This window comes from Crinia signifera, chromosome 4 (assembly GCF_055691185.1).
Source record: "Crinia signifera chromosome 4, ASM5569118v1, whole genome shotgun sequence".
In the NCBI taxonomy this organism is placed as follows: domain Eukaryota; kingdom Metazoa; phylum Chordata; class Amphibia; order Anura; family Myobatrachidae; genus Crinia; species Crinia signifera.
Window position 1 is genome coordinate 308,027,265 of NC_139220.1, and position 24,552 is coordinate 308,051,816.

At 46.0% G+C, this 24,552-nt stretch overlaps 1 protein-coding gene across 1 annotated transcript; it reads left to right on the forward strand.

Moving 5' to 3' along the window:
• Positions 1-385: 385 nt before the first annotated feature.
• Positions 386-24,235, forward strand: CRB3 (crumbs cell polarity complex component 3). The gene is made up of 4 exons (XM_083185386.1): positions 386-593; positions 778-885; positions 21,564-21,607; positions 21,996-24,235. Exons 2-4 carry the CDS (start codon positions 822-824, stop codon positions 22,197-22,199), a joined length of 312 nt encoding a protein of 103 aa, XP_083041512.1. The 5' UTR covers positions 386-593; positions 778-821; the 3' UTR covers positions 22,200-24,235.
• Positions 24,236-24,552: the final 317 nt, after the last annotated feature.

A 24,552-nucleotide genomic window follows, 5' to 3' on the forward strand; every position in this document is an offset into this window, starting at 1 on the left:
CGACATCCCTGAACCTGGTATGCAGAAAACATCCCATACAATCATTATATATATATATATATATATATATATATATATAATAAAGTTGTTCAGCCTCTGAAATGTGTCTGAGCCCCAGCAGATGGGAATAAGGCAAGGGACTGCAGAAGAGTATCTGCACCAGCACCCTGTGTGGCTGTATATAGGCAGCCATCATCTCCTGCTCCATACCATGTATACAATGAGGAGAACTCATACCATGTATACAATGAGGAGCATGCATGATAAGCCGCCTGTGTGTACTACTGACAGCTCAGTATACAAGGCGCACACACACACCACAGCCTGGCAACACCAATCAAGGCCAGACAGGTGAGCTGCCAGGAAGTGACGCGCCTCCGTCCCGTACTACACACAGGTGAGCTGCCCGGAAGCGCAGGTGACGCGCAGGCAGGGTGGACCCGGAAGTGCCGCGGCGCGCTCAGGTGCGGAGGCGGGGTCACGTGGGCGCCGAAGTAGGCGGGGCCGGTGAGTTTCGGCCAGGTAAGAAGAAGAGATCTCTCTCTACCAACAAGGTGCCTGTGTCTAGATGAGCATCGTCCACAAGGTGACAGGTGAGCAGGGGGCCTATAAATATATACATACATATGGGACTATACATATATAGTAATACAGTATATACATATGTAGTATAACTACACTGCTGTGGTTGCACATACAGTACCTGGTGCTGGATGGCAGGTGCATTGTTTCCCACCCTAGTGTAACATACTGACTGCTGACTTGTTCTCCCCCCAGCATCTCCACCTCTGGCGCTGCCTGCTTCCTCGGACCTATAACCAATGGATCTGTCTGTGTTACTAGCGCTACTCACCGCTACGCTCTCCAGTCTGTCGCTGGTCTTCGGTGAGTATGTGCAATTATTGTGCGTTACTGTGATAAGATGACTGTTATATTGTGGCACATATTATTGCAGCAATACTGTGTGTTCTGTTACCCCCTTAGCATAGTATTACAGTAACCTGGGTTCGGCGTGTCTTATTATTGCCCCTATGACATTGCACAGGTTAATGGCCCATACTGAAAATTCTGAATTCTGAGAATGACTGAGGTGGCTGTTCTCTGGTGGGTCCGTGTACACAAACTGTTTGATGAATCATGTCATTACACATATTGTGTTACATTATATATAAGCTACTGCAAAAGCTTCGAAAGCTAGTCTGCTACCTTCTGTGTTTATGCATGTGTGAGAAAGAGATGTAGTTTCACTCTCTGACAGCAGGTGGTAGTGTTTCTGAGACTCACGGACACTAGACGGGCAGCACGGTAATGTTTAGCATTACTGCCTCACAGTGCTGAGGTCATGGGATCAATACCCATCAAGGCCCTAACTGTGCGGAGTTTGTATATTCTCCCTGTACTTGCGTGGGTTTCCTCCGGGTACTCCAGTTTCCTCCAACAATCCAAAAATATACTGGTAGGTTAATTAGCTTCTAACAGAAATGAACCCTAAAATGTCTGTGTGCGTGTATATGTGGTAGGGAATATAGATTGTAAGCTCCACTGGGGCAGGGACTGATGTGAATGTTTTATTGGTTTCCAGCCAACATGTCGATATGTGAATGTCCATTTTATAAACGTGCACCGGTTCACTGGGTGTGGTATAGGGTTCCGACGTCGGGATCCCGACTGGCCGGACTCAGACAGCATGGCCAGCGCAACAAAGCCCCTTGCGGGCTTGCCACGCTGCGGGCACCTATTCTATTCTCCCTCTATGGGGGTTGTGGACCCCACAAGGGAGAATAGCCGGTGGCCGCCGGGAACCCGTCTGTCGGAGTTTTAACAGTCGGGATCCCGACGTCAGGCTAATGACTGTCGGGACCCAGTCCGGCACCCGGTTCACCACCAGGCCCCGAATTTATCTCTGCTCTTCACTCGTGGCTGGTGTTCCTGGGGGGCCAGATTAATGTGGTTATTTTTTTGGACTATTTTTATAGTGGGGGTTTAGATGGCGCTAAGACCTGGGTGGTGCAGAGGCCCTGAGGAAACATAGAATTTGACTTGGCCCATCTAGTCTGCCCCTTTTTTAAACATGTTACCTCAAACCATATTTGATCTTTATTTTTTTGTAAGGATATCAATATGGATGATGCGGAAGCACAGAGCATAAATACACTTGCAAATAACAAACCTATTCATGGAGAAAATCATAGGTCTGTTGTAGGGAGGAATTTATTGTGACAAAGCTGCATCTGTACTGATCTCATGGTGGATGTAGAAATTCTGTGAATTAGGAAATATCCAGTTTTAAGCAGCAGAGATGTTCCTCCTGGGGTCAGCTCTGGTGATTACCAGCCCCCCCTCAGACGAACATGTCCCCCTGGTTTCCCACTCACCTGGTGCAGTAGATGCCAGTACTGGAGCTGGTCCCATTGGTCTTCCTTCTTTTGTGTTATATCTGGTGTTCTCCTACACCAGGGATGGGGAACCTTTGGCCATCCAGCTGCTGTTGAACTACACATCCCAGAATGCTTTGCTGCAGTTTTAGCATGGCCAAATAGCAAAACTGTAGCAGTGCATGCTGGGATGTGTAGTTCAGCAACAGCTGGAGGGCCAAATTCCTGTCCTACATTAAGAAAAGTGGTACAACTCATTTGGGCCAATCACCACTGCTCCTCCGCTCAGCCGGAGTGGTGGACTCAGTGTCCTGACATCATACATTGGCTGTCTGTCTCGGCTATACCCAGGCGATGGAGAGAACCACAATCCCTGGCAGATGTGGCCAGAGATTGTATGTTTCCTATCCAGTCAGTGCAGGGAAGCCACACCAGGATGATAAGGTCAGAATTCCATCATGGCCTGGGAACCTCAGCTCCAATTGGAACTCGTAGGAGACGAGCTTCCTTTGTGTAGACAGAGCCGCTACCACAGCTGGTTCAGCTTGGGCATTGCACCATGAAGTTGCAGATGGTTATTCAGAGTTAATATCTGTTTTGTGAATTCGCAAGTCTATCGATTGGCTGCACATGTGTACAGATTGTAGCACGTGAGGCAGCGGGGGAAAAAGAACAGTACTGATTCTATTTGCAATCAAAGTCGGCGTTTGTGGAGTGGTAAATGGACGTTTTCTGGGAGTGTCAGTAAAACGCTGGCGTCCACAGATGCTATCGGGGAGAGTCTGTAGGGGAGAGTCTGTGATGTCCGCACTGGCCTCGATCAGCCAGATTCTGCCACACAGTTGTGGAAGGGTCAGGGTTACACACTCTTGCACAGACTGGGAAAATCATTAGATGGTGAGTTGTATATGGATTTGCAGCTGGCCAGCGATCCATTGGCCAGTAATTTGCAGACTTTCACAGGGCAGGATATAACTCCCTGGCAGCAGCTAGCTGATTGCTACTGTGCAAATTTACAGAGCCCTGCAATCCGGTTTCAATTAGGCTCCGACTCAGTCCTCTTGTGGTAGCCCTAGGTTCCCGCATTCTGCTACTGCAGTGGTGTCAAACTCACGGCCCTACAGCTTTTGTGGAACTACACGTCCCAGCATGCCTTGCCACAGATTTTAGCAATCCATCATATAAAATCTGTGGCAGGGCATGCTGGGACGTGTAGTTCCACAAAAGCCGGAGGGCCATGAGTTTGACACCACTGTGCTACTGCGTGGTTTTGGCGAAGGTGCACACACCGTCGGCATAGTAACCTCACCCACACATGCAGTAAGGTTTAGGCTGCATTTAGGGTTCGTTCAGCTGAAATAAAACTGTTGAAATTCTGCAAATGTTGCTTGATATTCAGCATGTTCAGAATTTCAATAGTGTGATTAGGGGGTCATTCAGACTCGCTCGCCGGGCTGCGAATTAGCAGGCCGAGCATTTATTGAACGACCACGCATCAGTGCGTGAACCGTCTACCTGGATGCAGCGAGTGAAGGCTAGTCTTTGTACATAAGGTGATTGACACCCTGCAGGTGTTTGGGGCATGCCACCAGTGTTTTCTGGGCTCTCCCCAGAACATGGTGTCGTTCCCCCGGCCATTGGGAGAGAGGGTTGCTGATGTGATCAGCGGCCTCCTTATCCCCACGGCCTTCACATCGCAGAGTGAGTCCTGGCCTCATCAGCACTGTGAGCTGGGGGAAAATCATTAAACAGTGAATCATTTCCCCCCTGTGTACGTGGCTGCGTATGCGTGCGCAGGGGCAGGCGTGAGGGGAGTGCATCTGGCGGGCAGCGGCTACCTGCTCACCTGGCTCCGAACACTCTCAGAACTGAATCAGGCCCTATATCTTTAAAGCCTCATCTGCCGTATTACCCCTGTATCATCTTATTACAGTCACCCTGCTCCTTAGGGGTCAATTTACTAAGATGGATGTTCTATTGAATATGGGGTGTTGCCCATGGCAACCAGTCAGTATATATCTATTATCTTCTAAAAGGTGCTAAATAAAGAGAAAGTAGAATGTAATTGGTTGCTATGGGAAACATCCCATCATCAATATAGCTCACATCTTAGTAAATATACTCCTGAGTGTCTTATTACCCCTGTAATGATATAAGAACATAGGGGCAGATTTAGTAAGCTCGGTGAACTGATAAAGTGTCTGGTTTTTAGCACCGGCCAATCAGCTCCTAACTGTGAAGTTGCAGGCTTGGTTTGAAAAAAATGACAGTTAGGAGCTGATTGGCCGGTGATAAAAACCAGACACTTTATCACTTCACCGAGCTTAATAAATCTACCCCATAGTAGTTTAGGTTGAAAACATTGACATCAAGTTCAGCCTTTTCGCAGGTCCCCTTAAAGAGTGTGGTCTAGATCTTATATCTCCATTTGAAGTGAATTATTGTTTTCAGCTTTGGGTAAAGTTATGTTTATCTGTTGTGTGTGTGTGTGTGTGTGTGTGTGTGTGTGTGTGTGTGGTGTGTTTTTTTTTTTTTTTTTTTTTTTATGTTCGGTCCAATTTAGACCTGCCCTGCAGGTGGGGGAAATATAACCTGTTCTTATTACAGTAACCCCGCTCCTGGGCGCCTTATTACCCCTGTAACTTGTTCTAGCAGTCACCCATCTCCTCAGTGGCTTTTGCATTGTCCCTCTTGTCACATCCTCCTGCGGGATCCTGGGTAGTGTTTGTGGTTTGCCTGTGAGTCACCCAGGCTGTCGGGAGGGAGGCTGCACAGGTGTAATCCCTCACTGCTCCCTATTGTACATGTGTCACACTTCTGTGACTCCTGTCGCTGACAGGATGTGCTGGGATGCTCTCCACTGTGCTGCTGCTGCTCGGCGCGTGATGCGGAACGAGTGTCGGCGTTTGTCTCCTCCAAGTGTCAGGCGCTACATTATTAATGAACATAAACTATGACGCGATCCTCTGGCCTGCTGTATGAGCAAGGAAAGCAATTCCAGGCAGACATTCCATGTAGGACGGCCTGCCAAGCTGCACAGCTGGCCTTCACAGAGACTTTCTGTTCTCGCTGCCATTAAATACCACTGTTATGGTCTGTCTGCCTGTGCATGCCGTCTTCCCAGTATGCTCTTATTGTTGGCAGCGGCCTGAGATTCTGCAGCGATAGCAGCGTGGCCTGGTATGCGGTGCTAGGACACTGGCTGTCATGTGTGTAGCATGCAGGCGCTGTGCTATTAATCCCACAAGGCTGACAGGATCCGCCTGACTTTAGGGTAAAGAACTGTAGATTGTAAAGGACTTTCATTAAGTTGTTGTTCACGTCTTCTGGATTTGTCACCTTATGGATGAGCAATGCAGATCTAATCTGTGGGGGTGATTCTGATTGACTCGCTCAGCAATGAAAATAGCTGCTTAGCGAGCCTTCTAATACCGCCTGCATAAATGCCCACCCTTCCCACCACGGTCTGCACATCCCCGCCGCTTTGTAAATGGATGTTTTGCATAAACACTGGGTAGGGTTTGATGGCTGCTGAGCATGAAATTATGAATTTTTTTTTTTTTTTTTTTTTCTTGGTCCTAAAACGGGGTGGGAGGCTAACATACTTTGGCATCAGCCACTCACCCCCGGAAGGCAGGTAGGAGGCCTGCGCTCGCATGGGTACGCCCAGCATTTTCCTGGGCGCACCCACCGTTTTTGTGGTTACGCCCAGGAGACTCGGCCCCCCTTCCTGCCTCCAACCTGCACCCCCGTGCGAGTGCCACGGTTGTTGTTATTCAATTCGCCAAAGGTGCCCACACAGAAGCCCTGCGCATATGCAAATATGTGCATGCACAGTGCTTTAAATTTGTTCCGAATTCGCCCGGGGACCAAGCTAACTAGAATGAGGGCCCGGTATTCGGAGGAACATGCACGAGGCGTCTTGTAAACCTGCGACCCCAGCACTTCAGACAGCGTCGTATGCTGGGATGGTCGCGATGTTCATGCAGATGGCCAATGACTTGAGTCATCCACAGGTTATGCAGCTGACCAATGAGGAGAGGTTTCTGCAAGGCCAGGAAGTCTGCGTGGTGATACGGAGACCCTTGGTCCTCTTCTCTCAGTAAATGGGGCACTACGGGCGTGGTAATATTAATGCAGATACCCCATAAATCGGGCTTCTGCGTGTGGCATCAACCCTGTGTCCATCTCTGAATCGGCCCCATAGTATCTTGGAGTAAATACATTTTTCTTTTCTTGATTATTTGCTGTATTAAGGTTTCCCCCCCCCCCCCCCCCCCCCCCCCTTCTGTCCCAATTCTATGCTGTACGCACCAGTGGCAGACTCACGTTTTGGCCTCAATATTTTAGAATTGATGAGCAATTAACTAGCGGATAGTGAACAACACTAAGGCTAATCCGAGGGACTTTCCTGCTTTCCGTGTAATTGTTAGTCCCTATTCCTGAATCCTCGTGGGAGATGATGTCAGATCCCGGCAGCTGCCATGGTAACAGCATCCTCTTGGTCCTTGGTATGGCAGTAGTCTTGTTCTGACATCTTATATAGATTACTTTTGCCTGATGCTTTTTTTTTTTTTTTTTTTTTATGTAATTGCTATGTTGCTAGAAATGATGGCCTTTACATATACAAATAGTGCTCTGGCTGCCAATATCCGTCTTCTTGGAGGGATGTGATATTACTATCTAACCAAGCACATGCCAGTCCTTCATATACACTAGTGTTGTGCGTGTCTAGTCGCAGTGGCATCACTAGGAAGGTGTGGTGGTTCCCCCCCCCCCCCCCCCCCCCCCCGTCACTGAACAGCTCTGATTGATGCGTCATTCACACAATGCATGATGGGACTTGTAGTTTCACAACAGCTGGAGGGCCATAGTTTGGTCATGCCTTGCCCTAGCATGAAGAAAACTGGGGCTTAACACGTAATTACGTCCCTGGCATACATGGGGGCACAAGCTCATGTCCCCTTTCACATTGGGTGACCCCAATCCCAGTGACGCCACTGTCCTGCCGAAATGTCTCACACCTGTATCTCTATCCCCATCTCATACCTCTGTCGATATCCAACGTGTTCCTATCTGCCTGCCTACTGTAGAACTGGTCTTCAGCCAACACGTGTCAAAAGGTGGCTGACTCCAGCTGTAGCTCTTTAGACCACTGACCTACTCACAGCAGCACAGAGTATTTCATGGGGCACTGATTTTGAGGGATTTATACTAGCGAGGATAGGGCTGCATGCGAGGGGAGAGAATAAACCGGCTCCCTGCTGTCGCACTGATACAGAAGCCCAAACGGTCATCTTATATTTCTCCCCTGTAGTATGTACTAACAATTAGGCCTTGGGCCTTGCCTGGCAAGTGCTTAGCATTGACTGACTGAGGGAGGTTTGCTGGGTTGAGACAGTTAAACCAGACCAATGCCGACAGTTTTAATGCATTTTAACCGTGTCTGCTAATCTGTATATGATTAAAGTCTGCGCCTCACCTCTATGGGGGGAGGGACATCGAGTGTATTGCGCACCGGTGACCACCATATGGAGCCTATCGGAGCAACTGTTCTTTTTGGCAGGCCGATAACTAGAATGTTAGCATTGCAGAGAGCGGGCAAAGCAATCTAATTCATGGGGGTTTTGAAGAGCAATGCGGTTTTAGTGTAGGTAGTAGGAACTTCATGTAAGGGTATTATTGATTCATTTGTAATCTGCGATGCTTATAGTAGTCATTCTAGCACAGGTCCGGTCTGCATATCAGTGCTGAAATACAGACCGCATTGTGATAGAAGAACCGCAGCAGAGAGCAACACCCCAGTCAGGGAAGAGGAACTTCATGGGTTTTGGAAGATGCAGCGTGCTATAATAAACACGAATGCATACTTGCCCACATTCTGCTTCCTAAATGCGGGGAGAGGGGGGGGGGGGCCCTCATATATGGCGTCACACTGCTCAGACCCCTTCCTCATTATGTCAATAATGCTATTGAACTTTATCATTTAAAAAGCCCCTTTATGGGATTGTTGTCACAAGGAAAGTAACCATTTCAGAGGTGCTCAATTATCACAATTTCTTATTTTGTGATTCTGTGTCTGCTACTAAAACTTGTGACTTGTAGAGCGAGGGCAGGGCTAAAGTAATGCAGTTTGCGTTGAAAACTAAAACCGGGCCTCTGGGTTTTGGATCACAATTGTACAGTCTGGGAGAACTGTGGGGCAAGCCGCCGGTCTAGTCTCTCCAGTACTTTGTGATATTCGGACATGGGGCCTTATTCTGCTCGGTGCGGATATTCCCGAATTCTTTCGGTGCGGGCCGCACGCATCGCTGTGCGGCAGCGTGCGGGCATCGTCCGTAGAAACGCCCACGTGTCCTCCGCATTCGGACGGACTCACTCTTTAAGAACAGGGCGTGTGTACGGACGACATACAAACCGTGCGTGTGCGGGGGAAACGTACAGATTCTTGCACGGTCTTCCCGCACAAGCACCGTCTTCCCGCGTGAGAACGTACGGAAAGCTGTCCGTACGCCCCGATGCGGAGTATTTACGCACAATCCAACACTTTTGTACTGAGTACACACAGCGATCACATGACCCACTTAGGCTATTAGGCAACCTCCTGAAAAAGGGATTGTTAGCAATTTCAATCAATTAAATGCTCATCTATACTGACCCACATTCCTACTACATTCATGACACACATTAACCCTTACAGCATGTGCTCCACATGAGCCACCATCGGACTCTGGCCGTGGACGAGGCCGAAGAGCTGCTGCACGTGGCAAGGAGCCTGCCAGGGGCAAACGTGCCCGCAAATGAACTTGTGTCCCCATTAATCTCCACCGTTATGTCTTCCCAAATCTTCCATTGAGCTGTGTGTGTCAGTATCCTGTGTCCAAATCCGTGCCCAGGGTCACCACTTTTGGCCGCGGTTCAAATGTCATGTTTGGTTCACCTGTTGCCCTGTTTCGGCTACCATTACTGTGTGCTGTACTTGAAGTGTTGGTGCTGTACTTTTGTTGTAAAGCCACCTGATGTGTTCCCAATGATTCTGCTGTGGCTATTTATTATATACTAGCTGACCCTCCCGGCGTTGCCCGGGAAAACCTTGGGTTTTTTTTATTTCCAAAATTGCTGAAAAATGTAATCTTACAGTATGCTGTGCCAAAGACCTAAAATTGTAATTTGTTGTAGATTTCACCATAATGTTAGAATGTGTTTGCATTGATACTCAATGACGGCAATGAATTCAGGTGTGGTGGTGTTGATTGAAACACAACGATCCTGAGTTGATAACTTGTATGTGTTGATGAATTCTACATCCACTCCTGAGATTTAGCACCTATGACATAGCCTCCAACATCTGAGGGTCAGAAATCGGTACAAAATCAGAAAGGGATGTGGCCACACCTCCATTTCTATACTTTCAATGGTACAGTTTCTACGATGTGTAAATACAGGTGCTGAGTGCGTGGAGACCGGGGTGGGCGTTACTTACCGCGCCATAATTAATAAAAAATTCAACGCTCCCTGCCACTCCCGCTCCCCTCACCAATCCAGCCTGCAGCAGTCTCTGAGGTCTGGAGATCTGTAAAGCACATGCAGAGGTCATCTCTACCAGTGGGGCAGCCCCTGAGTGTGGGAGCATGTCTGCAGGCCTGGCCACATGACGTCATAACGCGACGCAGGCTACCCGCACAACACTGCAATGCACCACTGGGAATGGGTGCAATGGGCCAAATTCTTCCCTACACCCGCCGGGCCAATCCACCGATCCAGCCATCGCAATCATCAATGGGTGCATTGATAAGGTTTGGAGTGTAAGAAGTTGAAGAATAAGACTGAGATAAAGATTTTCCATGTTAAAGTGTACAATTGACTCAATAAATCATGAAAAGATATAAGTGTACATAGAAGTACAATCAAGAAATGCAAGTAGGATTAAAAAATAAGTTCTGATTCAAACTCATAATTGTTTGGATGGGGGTGGGTTGTGAAACAAATCTATAGGTGGAGGGGGATATGGATATTGTGGGCATAATTGGTGTTTGGTACACCTACAGGGGCTACTCATTTGATGGGATTTTCACTACAGTGTCATGGTCACAGTGTCACCATAAGGGGATTCCCAATTCGGGTCCAGGTGGTCTTTTAGGAACCCTTTACAATCCCGTAGGTCTCTTCTCCTTGAGCCTACGGTCTCCCTTAATAATAGTCAATCACTGAGGGAGACCATAGGCTTTAGGAGAAGAGACCAACGGGATTGTAAAGGGGTCCCTAAAAGACCACCTGAACCCCAATTGGATTTCCCCCTACGGTGACACTGTAGTGAAAATTTCTCATCAACTGGGGACCCCCTGTAGGGGTACCAAACACCAATTATGCCCACAATATCCATACCCCCCTCCACTTATAGATTTGTTTGGCAACCCACCCCATCCAAACAATTATCAGTTTGAATTAGAATTTATTTTTTAAACCTACTTTTATTTCTTGGTTGTACTTCTATGTACATATATTTTTTTCACGATTTATTGAGTAAATTGTACACTTTAACGTGGCAAACCTTCATCTCAGTATTATTCTTCAAATTCTTACACTCATAACATTCAAACGAATACATGCAGCGCTCATGCCCATCGACCAAACATTATCTATGAACCAAAAGAGTCTGGGACACCCTCAAGGCAGAGCAATGCCTAACATACAACTGACAGGGTGAGTGCAGTGTACCCACTTTGTATTGATCAAGGGGTGCATTGGCCAGGACAAAGATTTCTCAGTGCAACTGGCTGGGGAGCGCAGTGACAGGCTGGAGGACTGGAGAGACGGATAGGCGGAAAAAAGAAAAAACGGTACATTAGGTACAGTTTTTATTTGCTGGTACAGACTGTTAAATAAACGTCAATTTTTTATGTGTTCTGTGTGTTGTACTGTTTTTGTGTGTGTGATGTAGTGTATGTGGTTGTGTGTGTTGCATGTATCTGTCCAATGCGTAAGGGTGTGAGGTGTGCTATGTATATACAGTATGTGTATGTTGTGTCTGTGTGTATATGTGCAATGTTTAAGTGTGTGTTTTGTGTATGTTGTACTGTTTCTTGGGTGTGTATGGTGAATGTGGGTGTGTGTTGTGTTGTTAGAGGTATGTTATGTGTGTGTGTGCTGTGTGTATCTGCCCTATGTGTAAGTGCGTAAGGTGTGCTACGTATAAATGTGTGTGCCGTGTGTATCTGTGCAATGTTTAAGTGTGTGTGATCTGTGTATTGTACTATTTTTGGCTGTTTGTTGTAGTGAATGTGGGTGTGTGTTGTGTAGTTAGAGGTATGTTATGTGTGTGTGTGTGTGTGTGTGTGTGTGTGCTGTGTTTATCTGCCCTATGTGTAAGTGCGTAAGGTGTGCTACGTATAAATGTGTGTGTGTGTGTGTGTGTGTGTGTGTGTGTGTGTGTGTAGTGTGCCGTGTGTATCTGTGCAATGTTTGTGTGTGTGATCTGTGTATTGTACTGTTTTTGGCTGTGTGTTGTAGTGAATGTGGGTGTGTGTTGTACTGTGAGTGGTGTGTTATGTGTGTGTGTTGTGTGTATCTGCCGAATGTGTAAGTTTGTGAGGTGCGCTACATATACATGTGTGTGTAGTGTAGTGTGCTGTGCCTATCCTGGCAATGTTTGTGTGTGTTTCTGTATCTGCACAATGTTTAAGTGTGTGTGTGTTTGTTGTACTGTTTTTGGGTGTGTGTTGTAGTGTATATGGGTTTGTGATGTACTGCATGTGGTGTGTTATGTGTGTGTATCTGTCCAATGTGTAAGCGTGTGAAGCTCGCTACGTATATATGTGTGTGTTGTGTACTATGTGTGCGTATGTGGTGTACTGTGTGTGTGTGTGTGTGCACGTGTACAATGTGTTCATTTGTGTGTGATGTGTGGTCTATGTATATCCTCATTTATTCCTAATTGTTTAAAGTCTCCACCATAGTGTTAGAATGTGTCATTCATACTCAATGACAGCAATGAAATCAGGTGTGGAGTTGTTTCTTCGCAACGGTTTCCCAGATCGTCGATCCTTTTCCCAGATCATCAATTAAGGCAAATTAAAACTTGGTGTTTTTTAAATTTCTAAGTGAAATTTCCCAAAAACGGCTTCGAGGTGCACACCACCGGGTACAGAGGTATCTTGTTGCAGAATTTGGTGGCTCTGAGTGCCACGGTGTGTCCGCAATGCAACGGACACGCACACACACGCACGCACGCACACACACGCACACACACACGCACGCACACAGACTCTTCAACTTATTATATAGATTATGTAATTTTTGTCCTGGTATGGTACCATTTTTTTTGTTATGGTTTTGAAATTTGTACCAGTTGCTTTAATAAATGTTATGTTGGCCCCCCAAATGTCTGTATTAATTGATACATGCAGAAGTGCCATGTGTATTAGTATTATTAATATTAAGTTGTGTGCATTATTTGCAGTGTAAAAGTGTGTGACAAGGGCAGCATGTAAAGTTCCCTTTAAGCAGCAATGCTTCCAATTGTAGCAGTGAGAAGCGTGTAATTAACAAGTAATGGGTAAAGTATGTGATTGTATTGGGTTCAGGTGACATTGGTTGAGGTGCGTCCGCCCTGATTAGGCGTTCCGATTGCCTAGCGCATGACCGAGTGGTGTCCGCAAAGCAATACTAGCCTTTTGGACACCGCACATTTCTACCCTTTTTGTTCGCGTGCATTCGGCGTGCTGTCCGAATGCACGCCTACCCAAATATGTGTACTCCCCCGTTTCCGCCCAGTTTAGCCCACTTTGAAACTACGCCCCTGTGTCATTCCGCATGACGCCCATAACACACCCATATTGGCCGAGTGATTGCGGTGCACATTTCTGTACGGGATTAGTGAGAACAAGTACGGAGACCATGCGTGGCACATGCGCGTAGCGTTCTCCACGCATGCGCAGACGGCTAAAAAACGCCATCCGAAAGAATTCGGGAATATCCGCACCGAGCAGAATAAGGCCCATGGTGACAGAGCAGACCATTATGTTGTGGCTAATGAGATCAGATCATGCCAGGCAGGGGGTTAATGTAATTGGCTAATAGAACACAGAATATCATCAGCAGGGGAGGAGCCTCTACCAAAGCTTGCTTTGTAGTGGAGGAGGAGAAGGCTGTGCATCAGCGGTGACCTCCATAGGTAGTCCTAATGTCATCCTGAGATGGCATTCTTGTGTCCACATGCTGCAATAAGGATATCTTATCAAATCCTGCAGAAAACTACTGAATTACTGCTGGATAAATAGACCGCTTAGTAACTTCAATGCATAATATGCAGCGCCAAGCTTCTCCAGAGTACATAGACCTCTGGGCTTGTAACATTCGTAGCAACTGTAATAAGGATAATTGGTACATGATGACACATGAGAAATGTTCTTGTGCCATTGAGTTATGCTGCCGGTATACCTCCCAGTACTTCCCCCTATACTTGTAAATGAAAGTGCTTGGTTATGGTTCATGCATTAAGGAAGTTAACTGCTTGCGTGTGTATGTTTGGTAAGGTGATAGCTTCCTCTTCACTGTCACACGTGACCTTTCACAATAACTGGGGACCGCAAAGCCCATGGATAATTGGCTAATAGTCTAAGTCGACTGGTGTAATAGCTAGAAAATGTCGACTTATGTCGACAGAGTAAAAATGTTGCTGTTAGGCTAAAAATGACTTCATTACTAATTTAACCAAGCACACGCCAGTCTCTTTTATATACACTAGTGTTGCGCATGTCCAGTCGCAGTGGCGTTACCCAGGCAGACTGGTTGCACAGGAGCATACGCCAAGTCGGTAACGTTTTTATGGGATGCATCTGAGATACCGGCCTGGATTCAACTTCTTGTGAAAATACGGGAATACTCGGTAATGTTGTCAAATTTGGCCTGCTGTTGTTGGCGTTGCGTCAATAATATGCGAATGGTAGTCGCAGCCTTTTCCTGGTGGATATGCCTGCACCTGAGGGGGTCTATCCTGCACACCCTAATTCCAAATTGAGACTTCCAGTTCCACACAGAAAAATGAGGTGATCGCATAATTGCGACCCATTTACCTTGTCCAGGTGACCTGATAATCAGGTGGGTTCTAACATTCTATGGCCCTAGACTAAGGTGCGGTAATTTCATAAGCTGCAGGAACTGGCCCCATGGCCTTGGTTGATGGGGCCACCTACCTGCGGGACACTGCGGCTCAGTGTCCAAATAACGGGACCATACTGCTTTAATCTGGATAGTTGGGTGGTTGGCCTGGGGGGGAGGGTCCTGCACCCTGGAACCGAGTCTTAAGGTGCCCACACACTAGAACGATTTTTGGGCCGATTTTCGATAAATCGGCCGATATTTACCGATAATCGGTCGAAAATCGGCCGATGCTCGCTCCCGTGGATCTTTTGCTAAATCTTCTGATCTTACGTGCTGCACAAAAGATCAGAAGATATAACAAAAGATCCATAGGAACGCACACGGGATCTTAAGAAAAATCTTTGGTAAAGATGTGCGCTTGCCTGAAATCTTTTGTCCAGATCGAACAAAAGATTTGAAGGCTAATTTATGCGCAGATCTTAAGATCGCAGATCTTTCTATTGTGTGGGCACCTTAAAAATGTTAGGGACCTACCTTTTAGTCAACTGGATGCGGGGTGGATGGGCCCATATATGTTCTGTTAAATTGCAGAGTTTATTATAAGTAATCTAATTAGCAGTGCTTCGGGATGTGCGCATGCCTATTCTTTTCTTTCTGTTACATTAAGTGATCACACTAATTGCTTCTATCCTTCATTAATGATGCGCACTACCACAAATCATTCTCATCCCCCGATCGTCTGTGCTGCACGCTTGATAATTATATAGTGAAGGAGGCCTGCTAGCAACAGGGCCCTGTGACGTATCAGTCGCCCGGGAGCTCTGGTGATGTCGTTAACTATATTGCTCCCGGAGAGAATAGTTTAGTGTGTGTGTGTGTGTGTGGGGGGGGGGGGGGGGGGGTGCGCATCAGTTTTGCCACCTAAAAAATATGTGAATAAAGGTGAAAACTGGACTGAATTACCCCGCCCCCCTCACATCTGTTGCCTTTTACTTGTGTTTTAACCAGTGCCTCTGAAACACCTCGCACAAACCAGATTATACTGACACAAATGTTATTAGCTCTAAGTACGCTCCATAACGGCACAGTTTGCAGGACCCGGGTCTTTCATGCTTTGTGGGTTTGGGCATTTGGCCCAATGATGACTGTAGCCCTCAATCTCCCAGTACGGTACAGGAATGTTCTTCTACACCTAGACTAGCACTCCGAACTCCGGGGGCTCCTCTAATGTTTAACAGTGTGACCTATCCGTTACGAGCACCACATAATATCATGGTTAATAAGTAAGACTGTAGAACATTGGGTTTTGAACGCCGCTCTTGAACTTTGGAATTCTAGATGCAGAATAATGTGTTTTTTTTCTATTACACAAACGTCTTGGCACTGGGGCATCCTCCTGGGTTATTACATGCCAAGTGCATGGAGTTACATGTACCAGGCTTGCTTCCTGTGCCCTCCGGCTGGGTGTGCCATGGAATATAATTATGGGGCTTGTAGGCAATTCTGTGCTGAGCTGGTGGTGATGTCACTCGTCCTTCTTCTCAAGGTCACGATGAAGGCCGGACGCATGTAATGTGCTTATAAAGTATAATCAAATCCTATGAAACTATGGCGTGAAAAAATAAATAAATTATACCCCTTTTACACCAAAATCCCTGGTCGGACCTTGGTCTTTGAACATGGGAGTTTCCAGGGTTGGACCCAGCTTCATACCCCATTTACACAGCACTGTAACCCAGGTCTGCACCGTTTACACTGAACCTGGGTCATAGTTACATAGTTACATAGTAGGTAAGGCTGAAAAAAGACTTGCGCCCATCTAGTTCAACCTGGTATAGATATCCATTGCTGATTTGGTAGGTTCTGGTATTTTACAGACAAATCATATTTCTTATTTGTACCCATGGATGTTTTTCTCCAGTAAATGTTTGTCCAACTTTGCCTTGAACGCATTTAATGAGCCAGCCGTTACCACCTCTCTGGGAAGAGAGTTCCAGAGTTTGACTGTTCTGACCGTAAAGAAATTCTTTCTACTAGCTGAATGAAATCTTTTTTCTTCTAATCTATACTCATGCCCTCGCGTCCTAGATTCCTTTCTAGTAGAAAATAGGGTGTGTGACAGTTCCTTATATTGGCCCTTGATATACTTGTACATGTTGAGCATGTCCCCCCTTAAACATCTCTTTTCCAATGTAAATAGTCCCAAATTGCTTAATCTCTCCCCGTAGCTTAAATTCTCCATTCCCCTAATAAGCTTTGTTGCTCGCCTTTGGACTTTTTCTAATTCTATGATGTCCTTTTTATAGTGTGGGGCCCAGAACTGTACTCCATACTCTAGGTGAGGTCTCACCAATGCTTTATATAGTGGCATAATTACCCTTGAGTCCCTAGTTTCCATTCCCCTCTTAATACATGCCAGAATTTTGTTGGCCTTTTTTGTAGCTACATTACAATGGGCACTACATCCTAGATTGCTGTCTATTTGGACTCCTAGATCCTTTTCAAGTATGGAATTACCCAGTTCCTCTCCGCTAAGGTTGTAACTTGCACACTGGTTGTGTCTCCCAAGGTGCATAACCTTACATTTATCTACATTGAACCTCATCTTCCATTTTTTAGCCCACTCATCTAGAATTGCAAGATCATTTTGAAGCATGGTGACATCTTCTGGTGATTTGATGACTTTGCTAAGTTTTGTATCGTCCGCAAAGATGGATACATTGCTGAGTAACCCTATCCCAATATCGTTAATAAAAATGTTAAACAAAATGGGCCCCAAAACCGAGCCCTGGGGCACTCCACTTAGTACCGGTATCATATCTGATACGGCACCATTCACAACCACTCTTTGTTCTCTATTACATAGCCAATTCCCTACCCATCTGCAGATATTTTCACCCAATCCTAGGTTCTCCATTTTATTAATCAATCTCTTGTGTGGGGCAGTATCAAATGCTTTAGCGAAATCTAGGAAAATCACATCTACAGCATTTCCATTATCGAGGTTTTTGCTAACCTCTTCATAGAACCCTAGTAGATTAGTTTGGCATGAACGATTTTTCACGAACCCATGTTGGTTAGTACTGAGTAGACGGTGATTATCTAAATATTCCTGGATACCATCCCTTAAAAATCCTTCTTTTCCCTATGGATGACATTAAAAATGTCCATTTTAGGATAAACTGCCATCCAACTTTCCCTCAATGATTTAAAATAAAAATTAAAAGACATGACAAGTTAGCACTGAAAAATGTTTTTTTTTTTTTTTATTTAGTAAAATATTTTTCAAAAAGTTTTATTCAGTGCTCAAGCACACATAGCGGTATAAAAGTGCAGCATCACCCATGTGCTCTCCCCAGCCCCTTCCACTGCAGCAGCAGACCGAATCTCCCATGTGCTCCCCCCCCCCCCCCCCCCCCAAAAAAAAATATAATAATATAAATTATACATTATCCAATTATGATTTCTGTGTGCACTGCCCGTATCCTTCCTGGCTGCTGTCTTTTGCCATTGCAGCGCACTGTGGAAAGGCGTCCAGCACTTCTGGTATCCTTTCAGCACTACCCAGATGTCCCAACCTGGATTGGTACCATTTACACCGCCCACGACCCAGGTCCAACCAGTGTTCAACCCTGGTCAGGACCTGGGTAGGAGACCAGTGTTACTGGACCTGGGTTGACCGCTTTTACACCAACGCTGACCTGGGTCCGACCTGGGTTATTTCTTGGTGTAAAAGGGGTATTATAGATAAAAAAAGCAAATGATATAAAACGAATTAAAATGTAAACAAAATGGTCGGGGGCCAAACTTGTTTGGATGCTGGTGATATCTTCCTGCTAGTTTGCTTCTGGTAAGTGTCCAGAGCGGGTCACATTACTAGGATGGGAGTTCTGTTGAAGATGGCAAGTAAACCTCATTAATGTGTATTGCTGTTGCCTCCCAGGTAGAGTGTAGTGTTCATTCCAGCTCCCACCACCGTAAATAAATAAAGGTACTTTGTCATTTTTTATTTTTCCTGGACGTGGGTCTGTGAACACCCAGGGACACTTGCTTATGGAGTCCATGTGTGGGAAACTAGAAGATCAATAACCCTCTTACTGTAAACTGGAGCACAGCACCATACCCAATGCGGACTAGGCAGGAGGATGTCCTGCAACCAGTGCTCAACGCACTGACCATGGGTGCAAATATAGGTGGGGGAGGTGCCCAGGTCAGCCAATGATTAACTTGAACACCTGAACAAGACTGTTGGTGCCTAGGAAGGCTCTTTGCAAAAAAAAAAACCTGCAACCTTGTATATCAGTCCGACACCATCAAGAATGTTGTGAGCCAGGAGGGCAAGCATGTGACATTGTAACATGGCTAATTCATTTGTTCAATCTGCCGGAGGAACCGGGTTACGTTACTGCAAGCACCCCAAACACCTCTACACCTCCAGCTTTATTATAGCACAGGCTCTCAAACTCGGTCCTCAGGACCCCACACAGTGCATGTGTTGCGGGTCTCCTCACAGAATCACAAGTGACATCATTAGCTCCACCTGTGGATCATTTAAAATGTGTCAATCAGTAATGAATGCACCTGTGCACCTGCTGGGTGACACACTGAAAAACGTGAACTGTGGGGGAGTTTTAAAACCCCAGTATTATATTATTCAATTTAATGTTTGTGCGGGTGTTGTTTTTTTTTTTTTTTTTATTGTTTTTACCATAAGTTTATATATTTAGGCCTTTTCATTTTACTTTCTACCACAGTGACTTATATTAAATGGCTTTTGTTTCAATGAAATTAGAAGGGGGTTAAAGGGGCCTGTTTAAGTAATTAGATCCTAACCCACCATCACATACATTCAGCTGAGAGTAGATAATACGCTGAGAATACATAGTACAGATACCAGAGTGACTGATTCCCAGGCTTTTAGTCTGAATCCTCTCCATAAATGGGCTGAAGATACCGATCTTTACAAGCCAATTACCTTTGCCGGGACCTTTTGAATGAAACCTTCAGTAACTTGATCTTCTAGGGAAGGAGGCTTGCTGCAGCACTAAAAGGTCATTTTGCTGTGCTAAATAAACAAGTAGATTCTGAGTGGTTGCTATGGGCAACATCCCATCTTCAGTAGAGCTCCCATCTTAGTAGGTTTAACCCCAGTGAGGCACACCTGGTGAGATGGATGGAGAAACGTACACACAGTAGAGTGACACCTCAGGCTGGGAAGAGGAACTGCAACGGGTTTTGAGAGGCAGGGTGCTAGAATGAACATGTATATACGCATGGGGGGGGGGGGTGTGTGTGTGTGTGTGTGTGTGTGTGTGTGTTGTGGGAAAACTTCTGTTAAGGACTCTGGCACTATGTTGTAGTTGCAGCATTGATGCCTGATGCGCCTTACTTGTGATCCTCTGAATTTCTGATATACAAGTAATTACCTATTACCTAATTACTTATTTATGTTTAGGGAAGCCAATCCCAGAGCATTTTTTCAATCCCGGATCAATTGCTGATGGCGGGCGGGATGCGGCCACTTCACTCCTTGAGCCGTGCAGGCAGCGGGCGATGACATCATCGTGCTGCGCGCCCAGGACGGGGCTGTGCAGCTGCTTGGCCTGCGCAGCGTGACCTCTGGCCTCGTCACGCTGCGCAGAGCCACAATGCCGGGACGGGAGTAGCCGGGCAGCGTCTGAGCACTTGCTCAGACGCTGCCCGGCATTAGACTGCGCATGCACAGTCTAATCCCTGGATTGAAATCCCGGCGTTTTAGGGGCCAAATCCTGGGATCATCCCGATCCCGGGATTGGCCACCCTAGTTGTGTTGTCATACACCTATCCTCTTTTCCCCTTGTAGTGTAAAATGCCTGATGCAATTCCCGTGCTTTGTATGGCTAATGCTGGGTACACACCAAAACGATTTGGATTGGATGCAAATCGGATCGTACGATTTGCATACAATTTACATACGATTTGCGTATGATCCGATCCCCTCTGTATTCAGTTGAATGGATCTTTTACAGATCCTACCTGCAGCAGGCAGGATCGGATTCGGATCCAATTCAGATCCAACCAAATCTGCATTCAATCAGTCTGAATTGGATCCAGATTGATGGGATTGTGCCAAAATCGTTTTGGTGTGTACCCAGCATTAGTCTCAAACTCTGTGATGTCCAAAACAGGGCTGTATAGGTGTATACCGATTCATCTGTACACTGCAGTCTCCTCCCCTCTGCAATAATCTGATTGGCTTCTAAATGTGGGGGTGGGGCCCTAGTCCTGCATAAGTATAGAGCAGGGCTGGGCAACACCGGCCCTCCAGATGTTAATGAACTACACATCCCAGGATGCTTTGCATTAGTTGTGCTATGTGGCCATGCTGAAACTGATGCAAGGCATCCTGGGATGTGTAGTTCATCAACATCTGGAGGGCCGGTGTTGCCCAGCCCTGGTATAGAGGGTAGAGACCGATTGGTACTTGTTTCCTAGCACGGCGCCCGTCGTGGGTCATCGCATACCTTAACTTAAGGTATGCGATGGACGTGACCGATGCAATATTTGGCTATTTTTAGCCTTTATTGCCGGCAATGAGGAAATCGTGTTGATTTGCGTCCATCGCATGCCATTATAATGGCATGCGATGCGCTCAACGTGATTTTACATAGGGAACAATGTTAAATGGGCCAATGGCCCAGATTTTTTTTTTGATTGTATAGGCACCCTAATGGGTAATGTGTATGTTAAATGCCCCCCATTGGTAACGCCACCACGATAAACGCCAACCCGAAGCGTGGTGAGCGGCGGCGGTACACGTCCTACAACATTTTCATACCCCCACTATCCACGTCGGCGTGGAGTTGATTTTATATAGTGCCCGAAGCGTGGCGAGCCACCGAGCCCTCTGAGGGGACGCGCATAACTTCACAGGTATTATGCGTGCGCTCGCCACACTATATAAAATCAACTCCACGCCGACGTGGATAGTGGGGTTATGAAAAGGTCGGAGGATGCGTACCTTATCACTTCACCATGCTTAATAAATCTGCCCCTTAATGCGATTTTAAAGTCTTGCTGTTTACACATCATTATTTATTTTTTCAGCATCGAATGACACGAGCACAACGGAAGCGCCAAGAGGATTATCGGTGAGTGTGTGGGGCTTGCGTTTAGGGGCTCAGAGCAGAAATAAGGTCTTGGCGTGACCTAACAATGTCAGGTGCTCTTATGAGAATAAGAATATAAAACTCCAATGGACTAAGGGATCTGGGCATGGACATGGCTTATAGGAGTATAGTAATGGGAAAGTGTGTTGTATTAGTCATGGCGGGAAATATATAAAGTGGTGGAAAGTGTTTTGCGATTTGGACCAGTGATCATGAGATTGCAGCCAATCTGTGCGCTGGGGAGTAGTGACATCACTGCAGAGTAAAATGGGACTGGTAGGCCATGGATTGTCTCTAAACTTCTATTTACAATGTAATATCTCAGAACTTTACTTCAATAATGCCCATTCTCGGTCTACTCTACTCACAGGAGCCTGAGCGGCTGGCAGCAATAATCGTCCCATCTGTGGTGGGTGGTATCCTCTTAATTGGCATCTTGGCTTTCATAATCATCAAAGTGAAAGAGAAGCGTCAGACGGAGGGGACTTATCGGCCCAGCAATGAGGAGCAGGCAGGTTCCAGGACAGAGCCTAATGCGGCTTTAAAACTTCCCCCTGAGGAAAGGCTGATCTAACCTGGAGGCCTTCCGCTATCGGCAGCAGGAGTAGGTGACCAAGCCTTGGAGACTCCCCGATTCTGTACAATGACTCTGCTGAGACCAGTTTCAACTCAAAATCAGGGAGGTGACTAAACCTAAGAGACCAACCCAAGATGTTGATTACCGCAATGTACTTGGAGAAGAGTCTTCTCCCTTTAAAGTCCTGATGAGTCCATCGGCAAGTACAACTGTGCTCATGTAGTGACTGCGTGCAAACTCGGCCAACGTAATCTCAGGCCAGATGTGCGATCATGTGGGCGAAGTCGGAGGAGAACTGCATATAGCCACTGAGCTCTTCAAATATCATGGCCGCAATTACGGTTTAAAAGGTCACTGACTTCCTAGCACCACAAAGCTGTCCCATGGACTGAATGAGAAGAAAGATGTGTGTGTGGTGGCCTCCATTTCTCATGAAGCAGTATTAGATGAGGGTAATACGTACTACTGAACGACCGCTGGGGCAAAAAAGTGGTTAAAAAGGTTTGTAATCCGTCCCCAAAATTTTCAAATGAGGTTTTTAGTGGTATTATAATTGTAGATAGCAAAACAGTTTTTGTATTTGTACACCCCAAATCAAGGTATTAATGCTAACATATATTGAAGTGTATATTTAATCTTTCAACATTTTTTTTTTTTTTTTCCTAAAATCCACAGATAAAATATCAAATAATATATACTATACAAGGTGAGGGGTTGCTTGCACAAAGAGCCTTCTGAAGCTACACGTTCTGGGTAAACTGCCTACAATAGTGTCCTTTATTTAATCCTGTGCATTCTTTTATTTCACAAAGTATCTATTCTGGAGATATGGTTTTTATGGGTAGGGTGGGGGCTGCCGGTCAACGTACAACCATCGGCCTACCTCCTGTGTTTTTTGACCTCCTACATCTCCCAAAACCCAATGCATTTTCTATAGAGCAGGAAGTCAAATGCATAGTTTTCAGTCTAATCTGTTACACACAGGTGCCGTAAACTTAATGGATCAGCCACAAGTAGCAGATCACTCCGCACGGCGGTGGATGACATTCCCAAAGTAACGTACAACGTGAGTGGTGGTCTCTTGCTTTGGTCCTTTTATACTTCTTACCACTAGGAAAGTTGAGAGAGATTTGGCTATGGGAGCACCTGGATAAAGCGCTCATCATGGACAAATACATGAGGGCTATTTATTAATGTTTCTCAAGAGTGCAGATCAGCACTATAAACACAGCTAATGACCCACACATCACACTCTCTTATCTGTCTATTGTCAAGTTAGACCACTAAAGCAAACATTGTGATGTTAACAACAACTTTGCAGCTGTTTGAGCTTTGCTAATTAGAGGTCCAAAGTGACCTACTCACGATGGCTTCTGACCTTCAGGAGGATCTTGGCTGTGTACATTGTGTTCCACTTGCTTTGTTTCCATGGAGTTATTGGCTGAATTACTTTTATAACCTCAGTTGGACAGTCGCAAGGTATTGACACATTAACAACCTTAAACGCAATCATTGTCTAAAGTCTTATTGAGATGGTGACCACTTAGTGATGTCCACCTCCAGCTGGCTCTAATCTGTTGGCCTCGATATCACATTCTGTACATCGTACTCAGCTCTTCTACGTCCAAGGCTTCATCTGTGGTGTTCCGGGAAATCCATTACACCAGGAGGCAGGGTAGTTGGGTTTTGCAAGTTGCTTTATGGGTACAAGTCTTTTCTAGGTACAGAGAGTGCTTTCGCCACTTACACCTCGGTGCCTTCGAGTAATCTGGAGGGGGGAGAAACTTCAAGTTGCCACATAATTTGACGTTCATAACTTTGAAGCCTAGGGTTTGTCTTCTCCACAGCGTCCATATCACACGTGCCTTAGCTACTGCATGCTGGGAATCTGCACTCCAGTCCCCTCATCCTGTTTCGCCAAATAACCATTTACTCTCCGCTGTATGTCCAATCTGTGTAAGTCGTTTTGTACTGATCCAGTGATTTTACACAATTTTAGTTGTAAAGACAATAAAAGTATTTTATCAAATGTTGCCCTGTGTGTCCGTTTGCTTCCAAATCTTTCTAGAAGTGCATACACACTTGGCAATGCCGCACACAAAGGGAGCGATGGCCGTGCTGCCGCCTGCAACACGGTGCTTGTTAACGATTATCTCCCTTGTCCCGACATGCTGGACAAGGGAGGGGGGGTCATTACCGATGCACGGGAGTGTGCATCATTAATGATGCACAGCATTCACACTGGACGATATTGTTCACAATATCATTCAGAAAACCCTTTCTGAATGATATTGTGACCAGTATGTCACAATATAGGGCGGTATTCAATGAGGCTGATTCGCCAGGTTTT

What these genes read in the sequence shown, in the direction of transcription:
- CRB3 (XM_083185386.1), top strand. Translation starts at nt 822, where the DNA reads ATGGATCTGTCTGTGTTACTAGCGCTACTCACCGCTACGCTCTCCAGT. An exon ending in CAGTCTGTCGCTGGTCTTCG is followed by an intron (nt 886 to 21,563) that starts GTGAGTATGTGC and finishes TTATTTTTTCAG; the next exon opens with CATCGAATGACACGAGCACA. An exon ending in AAGCGCCAAGAGGATTATCG is followed by an intron (nt 21,608 to 21,995) that starts GTGAGTGTGTGG and finishes CTCTACTCACAG; the next exon opens with GAGCCTGAGCGGCTGGCAGC.